Here is an 18,640-nt window from a genome sequence, read left to right on the forward strand (position 1 = left end):
AGATTATGAAATCTAAATGTGTGCTCACTGTAAACCAAGACACCACTGTATAATTGTCTTATTACAAGCATTCAATTATTAAGTTTAATGTGCACATTATATACAGATCATATTCCCCTCAGTGCAAGTCAAGCATAATGTGCAATCACACATGTATACAACAACTCAGTAAACCATGTGCTTTTATTACCAGTGCATATTCATAGAGAAAACAAATTTGTATTGGTGTGACACAAACAGCTTAGGGTAAAATGCTTCAGAAATATGTCAAAAAGGTGAGCCTTTGACTCTTTAAAGATGTCTGGGCACATGTTTGGCAACAAGTCAAATAACAGATCAGGTGCATGAAGAGCAGCAGCCTCCTGGTTGACTTAAATGCTGAAATAGGGTCATATCCTGTATCTCACAAAACCTAGTGGGGGGCGTTTAGCACAGTGCTGTGGATCAGACCAGGAAGTTGACTCCTTCCTGCACCAGATCTCTCTTCTGCAGTGGCACCAGGTTTTCTTATGATATTACACAGAATGAACAATAGGGGGAGCAAGAGCAGCAACAGCTCCACTGGTACAGGTTTTTCTTTGGGAGTCATGGCTTTATGTGGTGCAGGCAGGAACTCTGACAGCCTTTTGTTAGATAGTTTACAACAGTATCATAGGTGAGTGTATTTTAAAGCGTGGATGAGTTTGCTAGCAAATGCCATCTAATAAATGATCATTTAATGATTCTGTAACTGTTTCCTATGTGAACGGAAAAAAACAAACAAACAAAAAATCCCACTGTAAAACAGAGTTCATATTCCATCCCAATACTTTCTGAAATCTTGGACCCACACTACATTTGCACAAATGAACAGTTTTCTTATAAAGCTCCCAACGTCTCCCTCACAATCTGATCCCATCAAAGAAATTAAACATATTTAAAGTTGTTCCATTGACATGGTGATCTAATTTGAATGGATTTCCTGAGATATGTGTATTCTTACTGGTTTGTAACTGTTAGCACTGGAACAAAGTATGAATGAAGCTCTTTAAGGCAAAACAATCATTCTAAGAGCCCATCTCTTTAGCCATTAATTCTGAACAGATAAACCTTTTTAAAGGCATTCCAAGTAAAAACACAGATGGGTTTATAGCTTTGGAAAAGAGCTATTCATGTGCACAAACACTGATATTATTTTTCCAGATGTGGGTGGATACTGAATTCTGCTTTAAGGTGAAATTTTCCATTAAGGGAAAAGTATGAAGTGTGAAGCTCCAAAGAAAAAAAAGCACATCAATTTAGAAAAATAATTTGTAAATGCTTAGCTGGTCTATAAAATAAAATAAATTAGCATTTGTTTTGTTTTTTCCCTTTAAAACAACAGTTATTAACAAAAAATATTATTGTGCTGCTTACATTAGGAATAAATATGACAACTGCTTTTAACCATGTGCTGGGTATGTTTAAAAAGCACACTTTTTAACAGCTGCCATAAATACATTTTTAAAATCCTGGAATCCTTGACTGCTGCTCTCTGACTAGCCAAAAGGCTATGTGTTTCAAAATCATAGCACACACATATGGAGTGATCTAATATACACAATATACATTTATGTATATACAATACATACAGCAAATCAAATGCACAGATGGTGGTGACATTTTTATGTGCGATATCAGTAAATGAGAAATTTTACATTTCATTGCTGGAGAAGCATAGCACTGTTCATTTCATTTTAAGCATTAACTAGTTCATAAGAAAAGCAATTGATGGGTACACTGTTTTGTTGCCTAGGCATTAAGATAAAATAAAACTTCATGCATTTGGACAAGTTATGGCTCCTTAAATACTTTAATCTATCTCCTACCCTGTCCGGTCTCACAGAAAGTGTGGTTTAATAAGACCATCAACAGTGTACAACACAAAAATGCTTTAGCACATTCTCTAAAACCAGTCCAAGCTTTATGTCCATTACTTGTCCCAAGGATGCTACATTACCCAACTTTAAAAACAACCTTGAATACACATCATAAACTCAGTAAACTCAGGTTCAGACACTTAATTATATCCAGGAGATCAGCTCATGTGCACATAAAAAGGCTGTATTGGAAAGATCATTGCACCCTGTGGAATACATTGGATGTGTCGTTATCAGTGCTTGCAGTGGTGAAGATGGTTGTCTCAGGTCTCTACTGCAGGTAGCGGTAGACTTTGAAGCAGTGGTTCCCAGAGTCTGCCACTGCCACATGACCGTCAGATGTGAGGGCCAGGCCCTGGGGGCCATAAAGGGGGTCTGCTGATGTGTTGATGTAGGACAGGAAGGACCCTGAGCTGTCGAACACCTGGTTAGTTACACAGCACAGAGGAAGAGGTTGGGTAAGTGAATGGTGTACTTACAAATTTGCCCTCATTTAAGAATATGTAGTTTTCTGAAGCTAACCTGGATCCGACTGTTGCCCCAATCAGCAACAATGATATTTCCATTGGCATCCACAGCCACGCCTGTTGGAGCATTGAATTGGCCGTTTCCCTCTCCATGGGAGCCAAATTTAAACAGGAACTCCCCATCTGCATTGTACACCTGCAAGAAAGATTAAACAGAGAAAATCACATAAGATAAAAAGATAGAAGATACAAAGCATATTGCTAATTGCTAAAATTATTTAAAACAACACAGCCAGTCAGGCACAAAAGCTGATTACATTTTCATTTATATTTTGTTATGTTTGGTTGATTCTGCCTTTTCTTGTTTAATTGACACAAAGGGATATTAAATTTCTGATTATTTTATTTGTTTTATGCACCCTGAAAAGAGACAAGCAACATAATTGTAAAATAAAACAAATGGGGAAAAGAATGACAGCCATACCCAATTTGAAGTACCCCCAGAACTTCATTCAGATTACTGAAATAAGACTAGGCTACTCAAAAAAGTAGGAAATACAAAGCAAAAAAACGGGGGGGGGGGGGGGGGGGGGGGGGTTGCTGTACCTATGTCAAGTTAAATTGATTCAACTATAGATATTTCTCCTGTAAGCCATTCATTCACAATACTTCCAATGCAAGTTTACAACATTAAATAATGTACACACATTTGCAACAAGCCATACCTTGACTGAATGGTTATGAAAGTCTGTTACCACAATTTCATTTTTGTTATTTACGGCCACAAAGTGAGGACCTGGAAGCAGCAGAGGAATCAGAGAGGGAAAGAGGTAAGATGAGTCATACACTGCTTTGCAACATACGAGAGGAAGTGCCACACTATTTTTGGAGTTTGAAAACGACACACAGATACACAGTGGTCACAAAGAGACTTGACGTTGGACAATACATGAGACATGACTGAACTGTAACAACATGTAAAAATAATAAAGAGTTATTTTCTTAGTTCACATTCACAGGGAATTAATTACTTACTGAAAACAGGGCCAGATTTACTAAGCTTTTGTTCCAGTGCAATGTTTGCACCACTTTTTTCTAAAAGAAAAGAAAAGGTCCAAGTGAGAAATTAAATTGAAAGAATGGGTGAGTTTCAACTGAAATGCAGCTGTCTGTGCAATAACAGAAGCCATATCAATGAGGGATTCCAGTAATGAAAGCACATCCTATTAACAGTCATGTTTGTTCTTGCAAAACTTAAGTGAGAGGCAAAGACATCATATATTGCATGGATAAGTGTGATTTTTTTCACCTGTTCTGTCTTGTACTTAGATGATCAGGTGCATGTTTACAGTCGTGGTCAAAAGTTTTGAGAATGACACAAGAATTGGTTTTCACAAGATTTGCTGCTTTTATGTTTGTAGATATTTTTGTCAGATGTTACTATGGTATACTGAAGTATAATTACAAGCATTTCAGAAGTGTCAAAGGCTTTTATTGACAATTACATGGCAGTTCCTTCTTGCATATTCAATTCTTGGAGTTTGTCAGAATTTGTGTTTTTGTTCTTGAGGATTGACCACAAGTTCTCAACGGGATTAAGGTCTGGGGAGTTTCCTTGCCATGGACCCAAAATTCTGATATTTTGTTGAGCCACTTAGTTGTCACTTTTGCCTTATGGCAAGGTGCTCCATCATGCTAGAAAAAGCATTGTTCGTCACCAAAATGTTTTTGGATGGTTGGGAGAAGTTGCTCTCGGAGGATGTTTTGGTACCATTCTTTATTCATAGCTGTGTTCTTAGGCAAAATTGTGAGTGAGCCCACTCCCTTGTCTGAGAAACAACCACATGAATGGTCTCAGGATGCTTTACTGTTGGCATGACACAGGACTGATGGTAGCGCTCACCTTGTCTTGAACAAGCCTTTTTTCCGGATACTCCACACAATCGGAAAGTGGATTCATCTGAGAAAATTACTTTACCAAAGTCCTCAACAGTACAATCCCTGTACCTTTTGTAGAATAATAGCCTGTCCCTGATGTTTTTCCAGGAGAGAAGTTGCTTCTTTGCTGTCCGTCATGACACCAGGAAAACCTCCTAAAATTCTTCACCTCACTGTGCGAGCAGACGCACTCTCACCATTCCTGAACAAGCTCTGCACTGGTGGTGCCCCGACCTCGCAGCTGAATCAACTTTAGGAGACGGTCCTGGCACTTGCTGGACTTTCTTGGAAGCCCTGAAGCCTTCTTCAGAACAATTGAACCTCTCTCCTTGAAGTTCTTGATGATCTGATAAATGGTTAATTTAGGTAGGCAATCTTACTAGCAGCACTATCTTTGCCTGTGAAGCCCTTTTTGTGCAAAGCAATGATGACAGCATGTGTTTCTTGCAGGTCACCATGGTTAACAGAGGAAGAACAATGATTTCACGCACCGCCCTCCTTTTAAAGCTTCCAGTCTGTTATTCTAACTCAATCGGCATGACAGAGTGATCTCAAGCCTAGTCCTCGTCAACCTTCTCACCTGTGCTAACGGGAGAATCACTGACATGATGTCAGTTGGTCCTTTAGTGGCAGGGCTGAAATGCAGTGGAAATGTTTTTTGAGATTAAGTTCATTTTTATTGAAAGGAGGGACTTTGCAATTAATTGCAATTCATCTGATCACTCGACATAACATTCTGGAGTATATGCAAATTGCCATCATAAAAACTGACTGTAAAAATTAATATTTGTGTCATTCGCACAACTTTTGACCATGACTGTACAGTTTTAAAGTTTATCAATGCGGTGCAAACAATAAAGAATCATTATGTGGTGCTAATTAGCAGAGTTTCAGGAGCAGGACCACACATCAACTACATCATCGCAGCATTTCCATAAATACCCACACGTCCTGACTCATCTTCTTCGCTATTGAATCCTGCATCCCTCCCCCCCACCACTTTCTCTGTCCTGCCTCCTGATCGCCTTCTTCCTCTCCATAGGGTTATAAGGGGGTCCGTCGTGCCCGGGTGCTACGGCGGATTTCCCTATCGTAGCTTCCCCACAACGCCTCGAATGTCTATTCAGCAACTGCAAGCCTTATACATCTTTCTGTTTCGATCATCAATAAATCACTTAATCATACCTGTTGATTGTGTGGTCCTTGCTAGTGAACTGTGTATTGATGTCTAATTAAACAAGCAGCTATACATGCTTACATTAGTTGGACTCAAAAATAAAGGGTGTACAGAAAACATGCTGATCACTAAATATATCCAAAAAAAATCTGTAAATCTGGCCCAACCACATGCCCTGAGACATGAAGCATTATTCGGTGTGCATCTTGTCTTAATATAAGAGACATTATTATTTACATGATCATAGGTACGTGTACTGTAAGTATTACCTGCAAAGTGTCTATCTGATGTTCCTCTGGCTCCAAACTTTGTCACCAGCTTCCCATTTGATTGGAAGATGAAAACACAGCAAGCCTTATTATCAACTGTGATGATATGTCCATTCTTATCCACAGCCACACCTTTGGGTCCCATCAATCTTCCAGCACCAATTTTGTTCTGTGACAGCCAGATGGACAATTCAGTGAAACAATATGAATCTATGCAATGACAAAAGTTTTTTTTCCCTGGCTGAGACCATTCACCTTGAACTTGCCATCTGAGGAGAAGATGCTAATCCATCTGTTGTCATAGTCAGCAACAATAATGTCGCCATTCATGTCAACTGTGACCCCTGTGGGGCGTTGCAGCTGCCCTGGTGAACGACCTCTGACCCCAAACCTCATCTTAAACTGGCCATCATTTGAGAATACCTACAAAAAGCAAAACTACAATTACTGAAAAACCTAAACAATGGAATAATTAATTACATTTTTATTGCAGCTCAAGAAAATGATATACACTTACCTGTATACACTGGTTGTTGCTGTCTGCCACCACAATCCGTCCATTACTGGAAGTTGAGATGCCTTGTAGGTTAGTGAATTCTCCTTTATCTCGCCCTCTTGTTCCTGTCCCATCAACAAGACATCAAGCTGCTTCAGCATTATGCATATATATCTACGAGTTCTGCTGTAATTTGCTTGGAATTTAACTTTTACTTGACAGTTTGAACAGAGGAAACAGGAAAAAATTTAATGCCACAAAAGAGGTCTATAACTGAATACTCTAATAACTGAATAATCTAATAATCAGAGACTCAAATAATCTAATATGATGAGTGCCTGTGCTCTAGAGAAAGACATCATGCAGCTCAGTCAGCAGTTACAATGATTAACAGCAGAACTAGCCAGTTATTCACCCACCCACTCTGTAGATCAGCTCATCCTCTATTGGGTTTTCCTTTTTCTTGGTGGTGCTGTACATGCTGGAGGGCCTGCGCACAGCCTTCTGTCGAACATGACCTCCTCCTCCACTCGGGGACTTCACTCTTCTCTTCACATCGTCTGGTGACTGCAGGACATCTGACGGCTTGACAGCACGCAAGCGGAATGGACTCCCCCTCACAGGCTGTTCATATAGCAGCAAAGAAAAGGTGAATTCTCCCTCTGAGCGGATTGTATATCCAACCTCATAGGTGCCGTTCTTGTTGTCCACCACCTCAGCTTCAGTGCACACTCTATCTGCAGAGACAATCTCTGCCCTCAGAGCAGCATTACCAGTCTTCACTAGTTCTCCATCCTTGTCTTTTGTAGTGACTGTGACAGTATTGTGCTGGCCGACCAGTGCATGTCGCAGGCCTTCACCAGTGGCAACACTAGTATGGCCTACAGCCCCTGTTGTGATCAGGACTCCCAGGTTCTGGATGGAGCGCCTCAGTCCATCCGTCTCTACCTGGCATTCCAGATGTCCATTTTCATGGGGATGCTCAGGAAAGCTGTGTCTCGCCAGGGCACTGACCCGCTCACCCATCTGTTTCTGGACCAACAGGACCTCAGTGGCACTGCCATGGCTCAGGGCCTGCTCTGTGAAGTTGCAGCTGCTTTGAATGTTCTCTTTGCCCTGTAGCAAAGAAGTCAGCTGCGCTTGAAGCACCTAAGTATGTCCAGAGAGACCAAGGCAGACAGTTAGTGGTGTTTGTACTAACAAGTGGAACATTACAGCAGTTTTTCATTCTAATACTATTAAAAGAAAGAAAATCAGACAGGCCTCTGACCTTCTGTTTGGTGCTGCAGATATTTTCCACCTCAGTAATGAGGGCAGTCTTGCGTTGGTGCAAGGCCTTTTCTAGCTCATCAAAAGTGTTACTGATTTCAGTCACTGCCTCATTTTTTCGCTCCGTAAGTTGCTTGGAGATTTCACTCACAAGGTCAATGGCAGCCGTCAGCTGGGGCAGTCTGCCAGAAGAAAGCAAATAAGATGAACAGGGAATAAAACTAATAAATTAGTATACTTTACATTTCCAGTACTTCCAACATCTTCCAAATCCAATAATATAATTCATTATGGATTAAAGCACTGAAAATCATACCTGTTCCTCACAGCGTCCAGCTGATTTTTGAGTGCTGACTTATGCTGTTCCAGCACGTCCCTCAGAGGAACTGTCACATGTTCCCTGTGTTCTCCTTCTGTGCACTCGAGACACATGGCCGTTTCGCATGACTCGCAGTAAAACTCCATCACCTGTAGATGGTGCAATGGAGCGGGAGCCAACTTAATATCATATTTCCATAGGTACACATAACAGAATGAAATATGTAATATTTCTTCTAATAGTACACAATGTTGTCATGAAGTTGATCTCTGATAGATCTGTCCTACTGTATAACACCCTCAGTCATTTTGTTGTAGCTTACCTTGCCCTCATGGTTGGGGCAAGAGAGGGGCTGACAGGCTGTAGCTGCACTGGCTGACTCAAGAACATTACAGGCCTCAGGTCGGCTGCACTCTGGGTCTCGCTGTAACACCTCCATTAGGTTTGTGATGAAGAAGTTGTTCTGCAGGGCTGCCACTCCCTTCTCTGGCAAGATAGAGGTCTGTCTGCATACTGGGCAGGACAGCGTCAAAGACTGGGGAGGTATGTAGTTCTGTAGACATCTACGCAGAGACAAGATGAAAAAGAACTGCATTAGAGGGCTGAAGCTGCAATTTAGTGCCTATTCCAGGGTCAATGTGGTGTAAAAATGCAAAACCTTTCTTTTAGGCATGCTCAATAGACATGTTAAGGTCCTTAGAGTTTTACTGGGCACAACAGAGAGTGCCAAATTATTTCAATAAAAGTACTATCTGTCCCATTTGGAAGAAACAGAGTTGTGGAAATCCTTTCTTGCTGTCAGCAATGCTGTGCCATTAAGAATGCTGTGTGTTTTCTTGTGGACAAATTTAGAGTGGTTAGTGTCTTACATCATGAAAAAACCACAATGATGACAGAATAGATGGTGTGGGTGGTGGGTCCATTACAACATTTTGAAATGTCTTTGGATGGCCTTTAAATGGTTAAAAGCTGTCTCATTTAACTTTTAATTTTCCTTAAAAATTATTTATTAATTATTAGATTCATGGTCATCTTGTATTGCTCTCTTGTTCATCTTTCTACTGTCATATTAATCTTATTAGTTTGTCAGTCACCTGAAAAGCACTTTGAACTGCACTGTATGAAAGGTGTTGTGCAAATAATGTTTGTTTGATTGATTGATTCAGAGCTTACTTCTCACAGAATGTGTGCAGGCACGGCAGGACCTTGGGGTTGTGATAATGGTCCAAACAAATGCTGCAGACCAGGAATTGCTTGTCTATCTGCCTGACCACAGGGCTGGTGCTGCCGGTCTCACGCTTAGCCATAGTGATGGACATTCAAAGGGGGCACAGAGACCACTTAACCTGAAGAAACAGGAGAAAGGTCAAGCCTTGAGGAAACATTCAAAGAGAGTGAGGAGGGCGTATCCGCTTATCCTCAGCATGAGCAAAGGAAGAAATGAGTCATAATGCTGTTAACATAAAAAAACCTCATCCAAGTCCTGTATCTGCTGGCATTTTTTGCTCTCCCTGTTCTTTTTAACCACATGCATAGCCAGAGGTTGTTTGCCTTTGTAAGTGAAACTCCTTATCAAGCTAATGCTGTGGAAGAGAAATGAATACATGTGATAAACCCTGCTGGGCAGAACTCCCAGTAGTGACAAATATTCAGTCAAGGATGTTTGTGTATACAGTGATATACAAGTGAAATTTATATGTGTATAAATATACTGTTAACAAAAAATGTTTAGACCTATCTTGTGCAATTCCTGGAAACATTTTACCATGCAAACTCTCTTGTCTCTTTGTTCAGATGACAGTTGCTTTTAGATGAAATTGTCACTAGGTCACACACAGATTATCTCAGTATGTCAGTGACATGTACATCTGTCAAATTATACACAAGCACATAGAGGATTACATGAACAAACTAGGAGATATCTATATGAAATGGTAAACGTTAAATCCAGATTTCTAGCTTAAGATCGACCACAAATACATGATATGCATGGCGTTGTGCTACAATCAAAGTAGGCCTGAAAGCAATGTCTTTCTCTCAAACCCACTCACTCTTGTGAATCAGAATGTAGTACATTATCAGTACATCTGTACATTTACTGATTATATAGTTTACCGCATATGTACCTGAGAAAGGATTCAAGCAAAACAAAATTTGATCATATGGATAAGGACATAAATATGCTAACAACACAATATTTACTGTAATTGAATATGCAATAAGGACACAGTAAATCTAAAAGACCAGTGTCCCCTTTATATCAAAACACATCCACTCAACTGAGAAAGACTCACTATTAGTTTCATAACTACAAGATGGTCTAATTATAATTAATCGTAAGAAAACACACACAAACCTTTCTTTAGGAAGCAATGTCAACTCACCATTACCCTGTCATGCTCTTCACAGCCCCATGACTGTACAATTCTTCAGCCCTGACTCATCTTACATCCACTGTTCCAACAGAAGGGTTTATAATTTCTCCTTAGAGGTTGCTATCTACACAACTGCTCTCTCTCAGTCTAACCTAGGATGAGGCTAATTGTCAGACCTAGCACCAAGAGCTTCCTACTCTGCCTTTCAGCTCTCGACAGTCCCTTGAAAAATATAGCTAGGCACCTTTCTTTAAGAGTAAGGAGAGGAAAAAGGAACCTTTAAAATGCCACTCCCAGAATTCCTACTAGTTCCTTCCATTGACTCCCAGATGGCTGAGTTCTGGCAGCACCTGTCTGTCTGTCTGTCTGATTGTCTGTCTGTCTGTCTGTCTGTCTGTCTGTCTGTCTGTCTGTCTGTCTGTCTGTCTGTCTGTCTGTCTGTCTGTCTGTCGAGATAGGTGGGAAAATTCACGGTGAACTGGGTTTGCCTGTCTCACACGAGCAAGCAGGCCTCAGAGGCTGCTGTCCCTCTCTGAAACACAGAGCAGCAAGCTCTAACAATAGCATTCCTGCTCTGCTCACAGCCCACCACCCCACATTTCTTCCCCTCTATTCATCTCTATTCCTTCATTCTATTGTCCTCTCCTTTTTCCCTTCTCTCTCTCACCCACATAAATGCACTCATAGCATCAGCCGGCCTCATCTCAGCCACAGACTTCTTACAGATGGAGATTTTCTCAGACACGCAGGCCCCATTGTTGCGCCCTGCCAAGTGATTACAAGGCCTACTGACTCAGGAGCTCTTCCGAGCCCTTTCACTGTCCACATAACCCGAATCTCGTAGCTTCCCCCTCCCCTTGTCTCCACTCAAAAGCCCTCCCCTCCCAGGGCAGTCATCCCTTCACATGGACTCTGAATTGTAGCAGCTGAACAGTGACATCAGGAGGAAGCATGAGGAGCCAAAGCCCTCAGGCTCCTCCCTTCTCACTGCATTTAGGGTTGCAACAGTCCCCCCCCCACCACCATCCCTTCCCTTCCTCCCCGCCTTCCCGTTCTCTCAGCAGTCCTCTTCAGCTCAGTTCCTCCCACTCGTCTCACCACAGAAAGAGGATCTTTCTATAAAAACAGTCTCTCCCTAACAGCTGCTCTGGGTAGTTGTGCATGTGTTTAGACAAAAGCTGGATAATATGTGCAAAAAATGCATTGAAAAATAACAGAAAAGACAAAAAAATGTTAATTTAATCATTGCAGATGCGTAAAATATACACCTTTATAAGCATTTGTCTCACAACCCCAAAGGGTTTAGTTATTCCAAGATATATGTATAGTAAAATCTTCACTAAGATTGAAAAAAGCTAAAAAAAGAAAAAAAAGAAAAAAAAGAAAATCCACGAGCTGAGGTATTAATAATAGCTCTCTTAGAAATATCATTATTACAGTACTAGTGACAGTACAGACTAACCTAAATCTGCAGTGCAGTGTTTGAGGCATCATGTGACTAGATCCTTATCAAGGCTCCGTCATAGGAACTGCATGATCAGCACATAGATGAGGTCATTTATCCCAGTCTGTATGCAACTACATCTTTTCTGTACTGTATCTGTCACACTGGAACATGACCCAGCAGAAAATCCACTGAATGTGAACGTTGAATTCAGCTGTTTGACAGCAAAGCATCTCCTGCTACTCACTCTGCATTACAGTTAAGTGGCTTAATGTCCTCCTGCAGGGTTAGGCCCTGTCTGCCATCTGGATTACTGTGTCTCCCAGACCCTGATGAAACCATCACGCTCAGTCAACTCAAATCTGAATTAAAGTAAACGCCTCACAAATATGGACTAAATGGACATAAACTTGGCATGACACACTACTGAAATGCTTTTACCACCAGTGAAGCAGTGACAGTCATTGCTTGTCCATAGACCAGACAATTAGGAGGTATTCCAAATTTGAGGTGAGTTGTTTGCGTGCTAAACACCATTCACCTGAAGACGGCGATGTGTAATATGAATGTTTTAACTGGATTTCAGCAACATGAACTCACAGAGAAAACATAGGTCTCAGCTTAATCTGCTTGGATATCGTCTGTTGCATGAGGGCAGGTAGCCATGCCCCGCTCTTCACCTCTCCTATAAAGTGCTACTTGTTTTTGTAGTTGTGAGTTCTGTATTTCGGCTAGATAGCTGCCATGTTTTTTGCAAATTATCACTCTAAGGCTTTTCTTCCCTCTATAATACAAAAAGAAATTACTCATTTCTGGTAGTCCAGTGCATTTCACTGCTTTGTAAAGTGAAATGAATAAAAGAAAGACATTTTTTGCCTTGTGACTAATGGATGGAATGAGTGATGTTATCTTTTATGGATGAGAAAATGCTCCACTTGGAATCACCAAAAAATCAGACTGAATAGATGATCTACTTCTCTCACCCACAGGTTTTAAATTATTTATGAGACCTATTACACAAGATTCTGTAGAAAAGCCCTACAAAATATGACTTCTTGGGTAACTTAGGCTACTCAGGCTAATTCACAAATTTGACTTAATTTCAGTTAGTTATAAAACAGTTTGCTTCCAGAAAAGAATTTAATATGAAATGAAAGTATGGTCGCTCATTAAAGTAAAATCATAATTTGTTTTGTTTTTGTTTTTTTGTTAAAAAAATTTGTTCCTTATGAAAACTGTTTACAATAATATCTGTGAATTACCCTGACAAACTGGGACATGACTCTAGAAAGAAACGTTTCTGTTTCATTCACCTCTTTATATTGGAGAGGTGATAGAAGTCTCAGTGAAAAGGATTGGGTGATGAAAACAAAATGGGTCTATTTGACTCATGGTAGGGCTGGGTATGATCATTGAAATTATTATTGTAAGATTAATTAGGATTTTTATTGTATATCTCTATATCATGATAGAGCAACTGCATGCAAAATCACATGTAAAATAATGAAACTGATGCTCTGAGTTAATAACTGTGTCATATCATTGTGATATAATTCCACTTATTGTTAAGTTGATATATTAAGTGATAAGTGGGAAACTGGCCCTTTAAGCAGGCTGCAATTTGTACATTGTTAATATCATTCCCCAGCTGTGACTATTCAGGATTCCAGGATGTTTGCGCTTCAAGGGCCATAAAAAGTATTTTCCCCTTCCCTTCCTCTTCCCCTGTTTGAGTTAGAGGCAAGCACTTTTCCCTCCAACTGCATTCTGCATTTTAAGTCTGTTTCAGTATCACCTTTTTACTATTTCTTCTACCTGTGCACCGTTATTTGGAATAAGGCCTTTGTAAATCTGTTACTCCCCACTGATATCTGCTGTATGTGTCACTTCACATCAAAACAGAAAGGACCTTAGACTAGGAGACTTCAGACTAAGCAGTCTGCTGTGTGCTGGAACAGTAAACATGGGTGAAAGTCTCAGTGACCTGAAGTAGGAAGTGTTGGCCTTCGAAGATGTTCTGTCAAGATTGAGTTTAAATATAGATTGTATCTGTTTATGTTTCCATCCACATCTGTTGTGTCCCTGCGCATGTGTCATCATGCAGTAATTGTTCTTGCGTACACTTGATCTAAGCAGAACTAGCCTAGACTGTAATGAAGAAACTTCTGTGTTTGACTGAGAGAGGAAGAGTGAGAGAAGACAAAAAAAAAAAATCATAACAGAACATTTGAACTTCTGTCCCCATTACTGTGAATGTCACATATAATCTGCATTGCTGTAAATATCTTCTCTGTTTCACATGTAACTGTTCACATAATCTTTTTAAAAGCATTCTGGGTCCTGCTTTTCTTTTGGTTCCCCATAATCGATACACAAATGGGAAACTTGTGATCATTATGTCAATTTGCAGCAATATCTGATGGAATCTAATTCAGACACCGGTCAAGCATGACTGACTGCATAGTCCCATTTATACAAGCAATAACAATCCAAAGAGCCCTTTTGCTGTTCATAACAACAAGGCTGATGTAAACCTGAGAATAAGACACCCCAAAAAATCTAACTTCTGTAAGTACATTTCCTTGTTTTAATTTTAAGGAAATAGTTTTAAGGGGCTGTTGTGGGGCCAATGAGGGTGTTTGGCTCTATGATGACTCATTAATCATTATTCACACAACACAGAAACCTCTGCTCCTCAAACTATCAAGCTCCCTTTACACTTCACTGCATCAGATGAAGGAATCTGTCTCAATGCATCAGTCTCTGTTAGACCGATCATAGGAGTGGACGAAAAACAGTGTGTTGACATAATGTATAAGGCTTTTGACAACAACAGACTAACATTAGGCACAACTATTTGAACCACAGCTGTTTCATTCATGTTATATTGTTTTCATGGAGCTCATCTTCTCCATAACTGGATCAATGTTTTTATGTATAGTTTATGCCTGCCTTACTTTCTAAGTCTGAGTGCAGAGGAATACATTTGCATAACACTGACTGACTAACACTGACTGACCAAAATTTGTTGGCAAAGTCTGTACAGTAGAAGCTTTAGAAATCGATAGAAATTGACTGTAATTCTAAAGTGCAATCAGTTACTGCACTTCAAAAGACTTTACAGTGTAGCAGTCTTTCATCTGCCTTTGTCTGCGGACATTAGATTAAAAAGATTTGACAATGAAAAAGCTCTGATGAGAGAAAACGGGACAGAGTGACCAAATCATGTCAAGTATAGTAGTCAGCAGAATTTTTTATCAACACTGACATCTGTGTCCCTCCCTGTCATCCCACTATTACAAAGGCTGGCAGAAGACAATGCAGTATGCAGGCAGTGTGTCTGCAGGTACAACATGCACTGCAGATTTTTATTAGAGGTCGATCAGTGCACAAACACAGGCCTCTGCATGCGACCCTTATCCACCTGCAGTAAGAGCAACAGAGTAATTGTGGCATCTCATTCGGTGACTCAGATGATCACATGATGTCTTGTACATGTTGTCCTGTGCAAATACATTTCCAATGTTTTGCTTTACGATTTGATTACCAATAGTCAGTATGCCCTTTGAAGAATTTGTGATGTTGTAACTAGTAAATGAAATGAAAATGACTTTAAAACATGACAAGTGAATGTTCAGAATGTATGATGAAATGGATGTGATTTTGGAATGACAATTAGTTGCACAACACAAATGTTTAGTTTGATGAAATGTACTGTATTTTGTCTTTCCTGAAAGCAGTGCATCATCTGGGTTTTATTGATAGATATATATTTTATATTGAAAGCCAACCATAAAAAATCCCACCCCCTCCCATTAGCTCTCACACCAAAGCCAGCACTCAGATAGGCAGGTAGGTATGTAGACAGGCTGGAATAAAATGACTGGCAGTGCTTATTAAAGTCCTCCAACAGCCACATATACCAGGTTTTCTATTGTTCAATTGCTGAAGTTTTAAAGATAAAATTAACCATCAACCCTGTACATCTTTGTGCAATGATAAAGAAGCTTTTATTCCTGAAATTATTGATGTTCACCTTGGATTGATAAATATTGCTCATAGTCTCATCTAATATTCATTACAGACTGTCTGCACATTACATCATATCTGACACAACTTTGTGGGGTTTTGTTATAGTCATGAGGCCTCTTGAAAAGAACTGAATGAAAATCCACCAGTAAACTAACAGACAATCAACCAGTGAAAGTGCTGACTTGAAAATGGCCAAGCCTAAACAAGTGGTTCAGGAAAATCCATCTTAAAGGAAATTACATAGTCTAATAATTGTCTTTGATCAACCTAGGGTAGACAATATATTTCAAAAGCATTCTTGTTGTATTTGTTGAAATTCTCTTTACATCCCCACATCAATCAATTGGATACTCTCAAAATCCAGCTATCTCTTGATACTTTTTACTACCCTAGCTTTAAGAGAAGACCCTTTAGGGATAATAATTAGGATCTAGCTACATCTTCATTACCGCCACATGTCTGTATTCTAAGGTTGTAGCTAGTGACTTCTAAATTGTTCCTGGCAGGCTACACATGGTTAAAGATTAGTTAAAGATTTACTAAGATTCAGAATGTACTGGTATGGTCAACATCACATCCTTCTTTGTAACACTGTTCTCTTTCACATGCTGCATGCCCTGTCGACCTAAAAAACACTAGCCACAAAGCCCATATAAACAAACTGAATGAAACCCTGAGGCCCTGAGACAGATATGAAAGCCTGGCGAAGCATCTGCCCTTAGGCATAGCATCCAGGACCATCTGCAACCTCCCTGTGACCCAACGCAAGCAGCCAGCAGAGCAAAACCAGCCAAACATTTCAGCTGCACTCATCAAACATGTGACTTTTGAGATAGTTTTACACAAAGATGAGCCATCTTCCGGAACAAAAGACCAATCAATAAGGAACCACTGAACCATCTGCTCCAAGTCTAGGCCAGAGGTATGAAAATGATGCATTGGCTATTGCTGTTGCTGCAGTACAATGCAACAGGACTCACAGAATGACATAAGCAAACAACACGCTGATTCACATGTGGCTCACATCCAAGCAATATATACCATACAAATTCAGATCAGAAAACCATAGAAAGCTCACTAATCCTCCAAACAAAAGAGCATGTATGCTTGATTACAGAGCCCAGCCCTCAGACTGCAGCAGAGATGCCCACCTGCTACAGCCAGGCAGCCAGGGCCGCCTAGGAGCTAAAATGGAGAAGTGTGTGGGCTGGTTGAGGAAGCAATAAAGATTCAGAGTAGTAGAGTCTTTTAGTGCAACTGTTGCTCTTAAATGAAGCTGGAATAAAATGTTTTCATCTTGTGTTTTTCATGATTGATCAATGAAAAAAATTATTATATCACAACAGAGAGGACATCACGGTTAATAAGTACACGCCCTGTGTGTATATTACCAATGCACAGATGCTGGATGGGATTGAGTATCAATTATTCATCTGATCTCATGCCAGTCATTGTATTATTTAGGACTCCAAAATGAGAAAACAGAAATACGACACCATAAAAAGAAGTGAATAGCCAGATTGTACTCACATGAATTCCCAGCAGGAGGGAGTGGAGTGTCAGCATCGCAGGCCGTAGAGAAAGCTTCCCATTGTCAGTGTCCCAATCCTCTACAACAAAATCCACAGACCGGGCGACAGAAAGGAAAGGGCAAGGTCTGTCTGGGAGAAGAAGGGGACAGTAAGGAGGAGGGGAAGGGAAAGGAGGAGATTAGGGGAGTGGTTTACATGCAGCATTGGTCAGATGGCTGATGGGAGGAGTTGAAGAACCCAATAGCATATGGAGGGGGCAGGGAATATGCAAAATTGTTGAAATCTCAGGAACTGACTGAGGGATTCAGTCTGTCTGGTGCAAAGGGGTTTGGCTTCCTTAGATACTGCCCAGTTCCCTTAAAAGGACAAAGGATGCAGTTTATCATCTTTAAGACTTAGATTATTAGGGTGCAAGGAATTATTGGAGTATAAAAACAAAATAAATATGCTTTTATATACAACAATAAATAAAACAATCAGGCAATATTCCTGAAACCAAGTGTAGTTCAGTGGTTCAACAGTTCCACAGCACATATAATGTTAAATTCTCTTGGATCTTGCCACATGAGGCCCCAGTTTCTTGAATTTTTCTTGCATGTGTGTAGAAAGGAGAAAATCTAAAAGGAGAAAATTTGACTTCCACTTAGATGTACAAGAAAGGGGTATTTGAGGAACAAAGCAATTTTCTCAAGATTAAGCTCAGTGGATGGAACATCTTTCACACAGAAGGTTTGTGTGTCAGAATGGGGAATTGGTCAATATATGCTCTGGGTAAAGATTAATGAGAGGGAGGATGAAGAGAAAGGGATGAAAGAAAAAAAAAGATGGCACTGTATTGTAATGTCAGGCTGCTTTGGTGGTGCAGATGGTGGATAGTTTGTTGGGGGTGGGGCTTGGGGTGAGAGTCATCTCTGGGATTTATTCTGCAACATGGAGTTGCCATGGAGACTGCTTCCGTCGTAGTTTAGTGAAGATGGCTGCTGCAGTATGGCAGCAGCAGCAGCAAGCAGGTCACACAATGCTGTAGGTAACACTCACTGCCAAGAATGATATAGCTAATAACATGTGTTACATAACATATTGACGATGGATGAATCCAAATTTCTAATTATTTCATCACACATTCGTACATTATATCAAATATAACATCATTACAATATATCAAATTTGTTTGTTTTGGCTGTCTGTAGTTACCTGCCAGGTCCTGCAGTTACCTGGTAATACAGTGGATACTAAATAATATAATAAATCTAATTACAGACAGCATGTGTTACAGCAGGTGTATCCTGCTTTGAACAAATTATGTAGCAATAAAAATAATCCAATATTACCACCCTACATTATTGCATTGGCAATTTAAAACAGGACCCACACCTAATGAAGTGAATTTTATAGCTGATGTAATAATGTTAAAGCCATTCATG

The 18,640-nt window shown here is 40.1% G+C and overlaps 1 protein-coding gene across 2 annotated transcripts; it reads right to left on the minus strand.

Annotated features, from left to right (window-relative positions):
• Positions 1-165: 165 nt before the first annotated feature.
• Positions 166-17,333, minus strand: LOC123986225 (tripartite motif-containing protein 3-like). 2 transcript variants are annotated; one of them, XM_046074366.1, is made up of 13 exons: positions 17,215-17,333; positions 9,007-9,179; positions 8,156-8,396; positions 7,831-7,982; positions 7,516-7,696; positions 6,665-7,394; positions 6,267-6,370; positions 6,005-6,172; positions 5,750-5,918; positions 3,401-3,460; positions 3,091-3,161; positions 2,421-2,561; positions 166-2,322 (listed from the first exon to the last, which is right to left on the minus strand). In XM_046074366.1, exons 2-13 carry the CDS (start codon positions 9,150-9,152, stop codon positions 2,170-2,172), a joined length of 2,316 nt encoding a protein of 771 aa, XP_045930322.1. In that variant the 5' UTR covers positions 9,153-9,179; positions 17,215-17,333; the 3' UTR covers positions 166-2,169. The 2 variants fall into 2 exon arrangements, with proteins under 2 accessions (XP_045930322.1, XP_045930320.1); XM_046074364.1 differs by lacking the exon at positions 17,215-17,333 and adding an exon at positions 10,218-10,316.
• Between the last annotated feature and the right edge of the window lie 1,307 nt (positions 17,334-18,640).

The sequence above is a fragment of the Micropterus dolomieu genome, linkage group LG17, assembly GCF_021292245.1.
Source record: "Micropterus dolomieu isolate WLL.071019.BEF.003 ecotype Adirondacks linkage group LG17, ASM2129224v1, whole genome shotgun sequence".
In the NCBI taxonomy this organism is placed as follows: Eukaryota; Metazoa; Chordata; class Actinopteri; order Centrarchiformes; family Centrarchidae; genus Micropterus; species Micropterus dolomieu.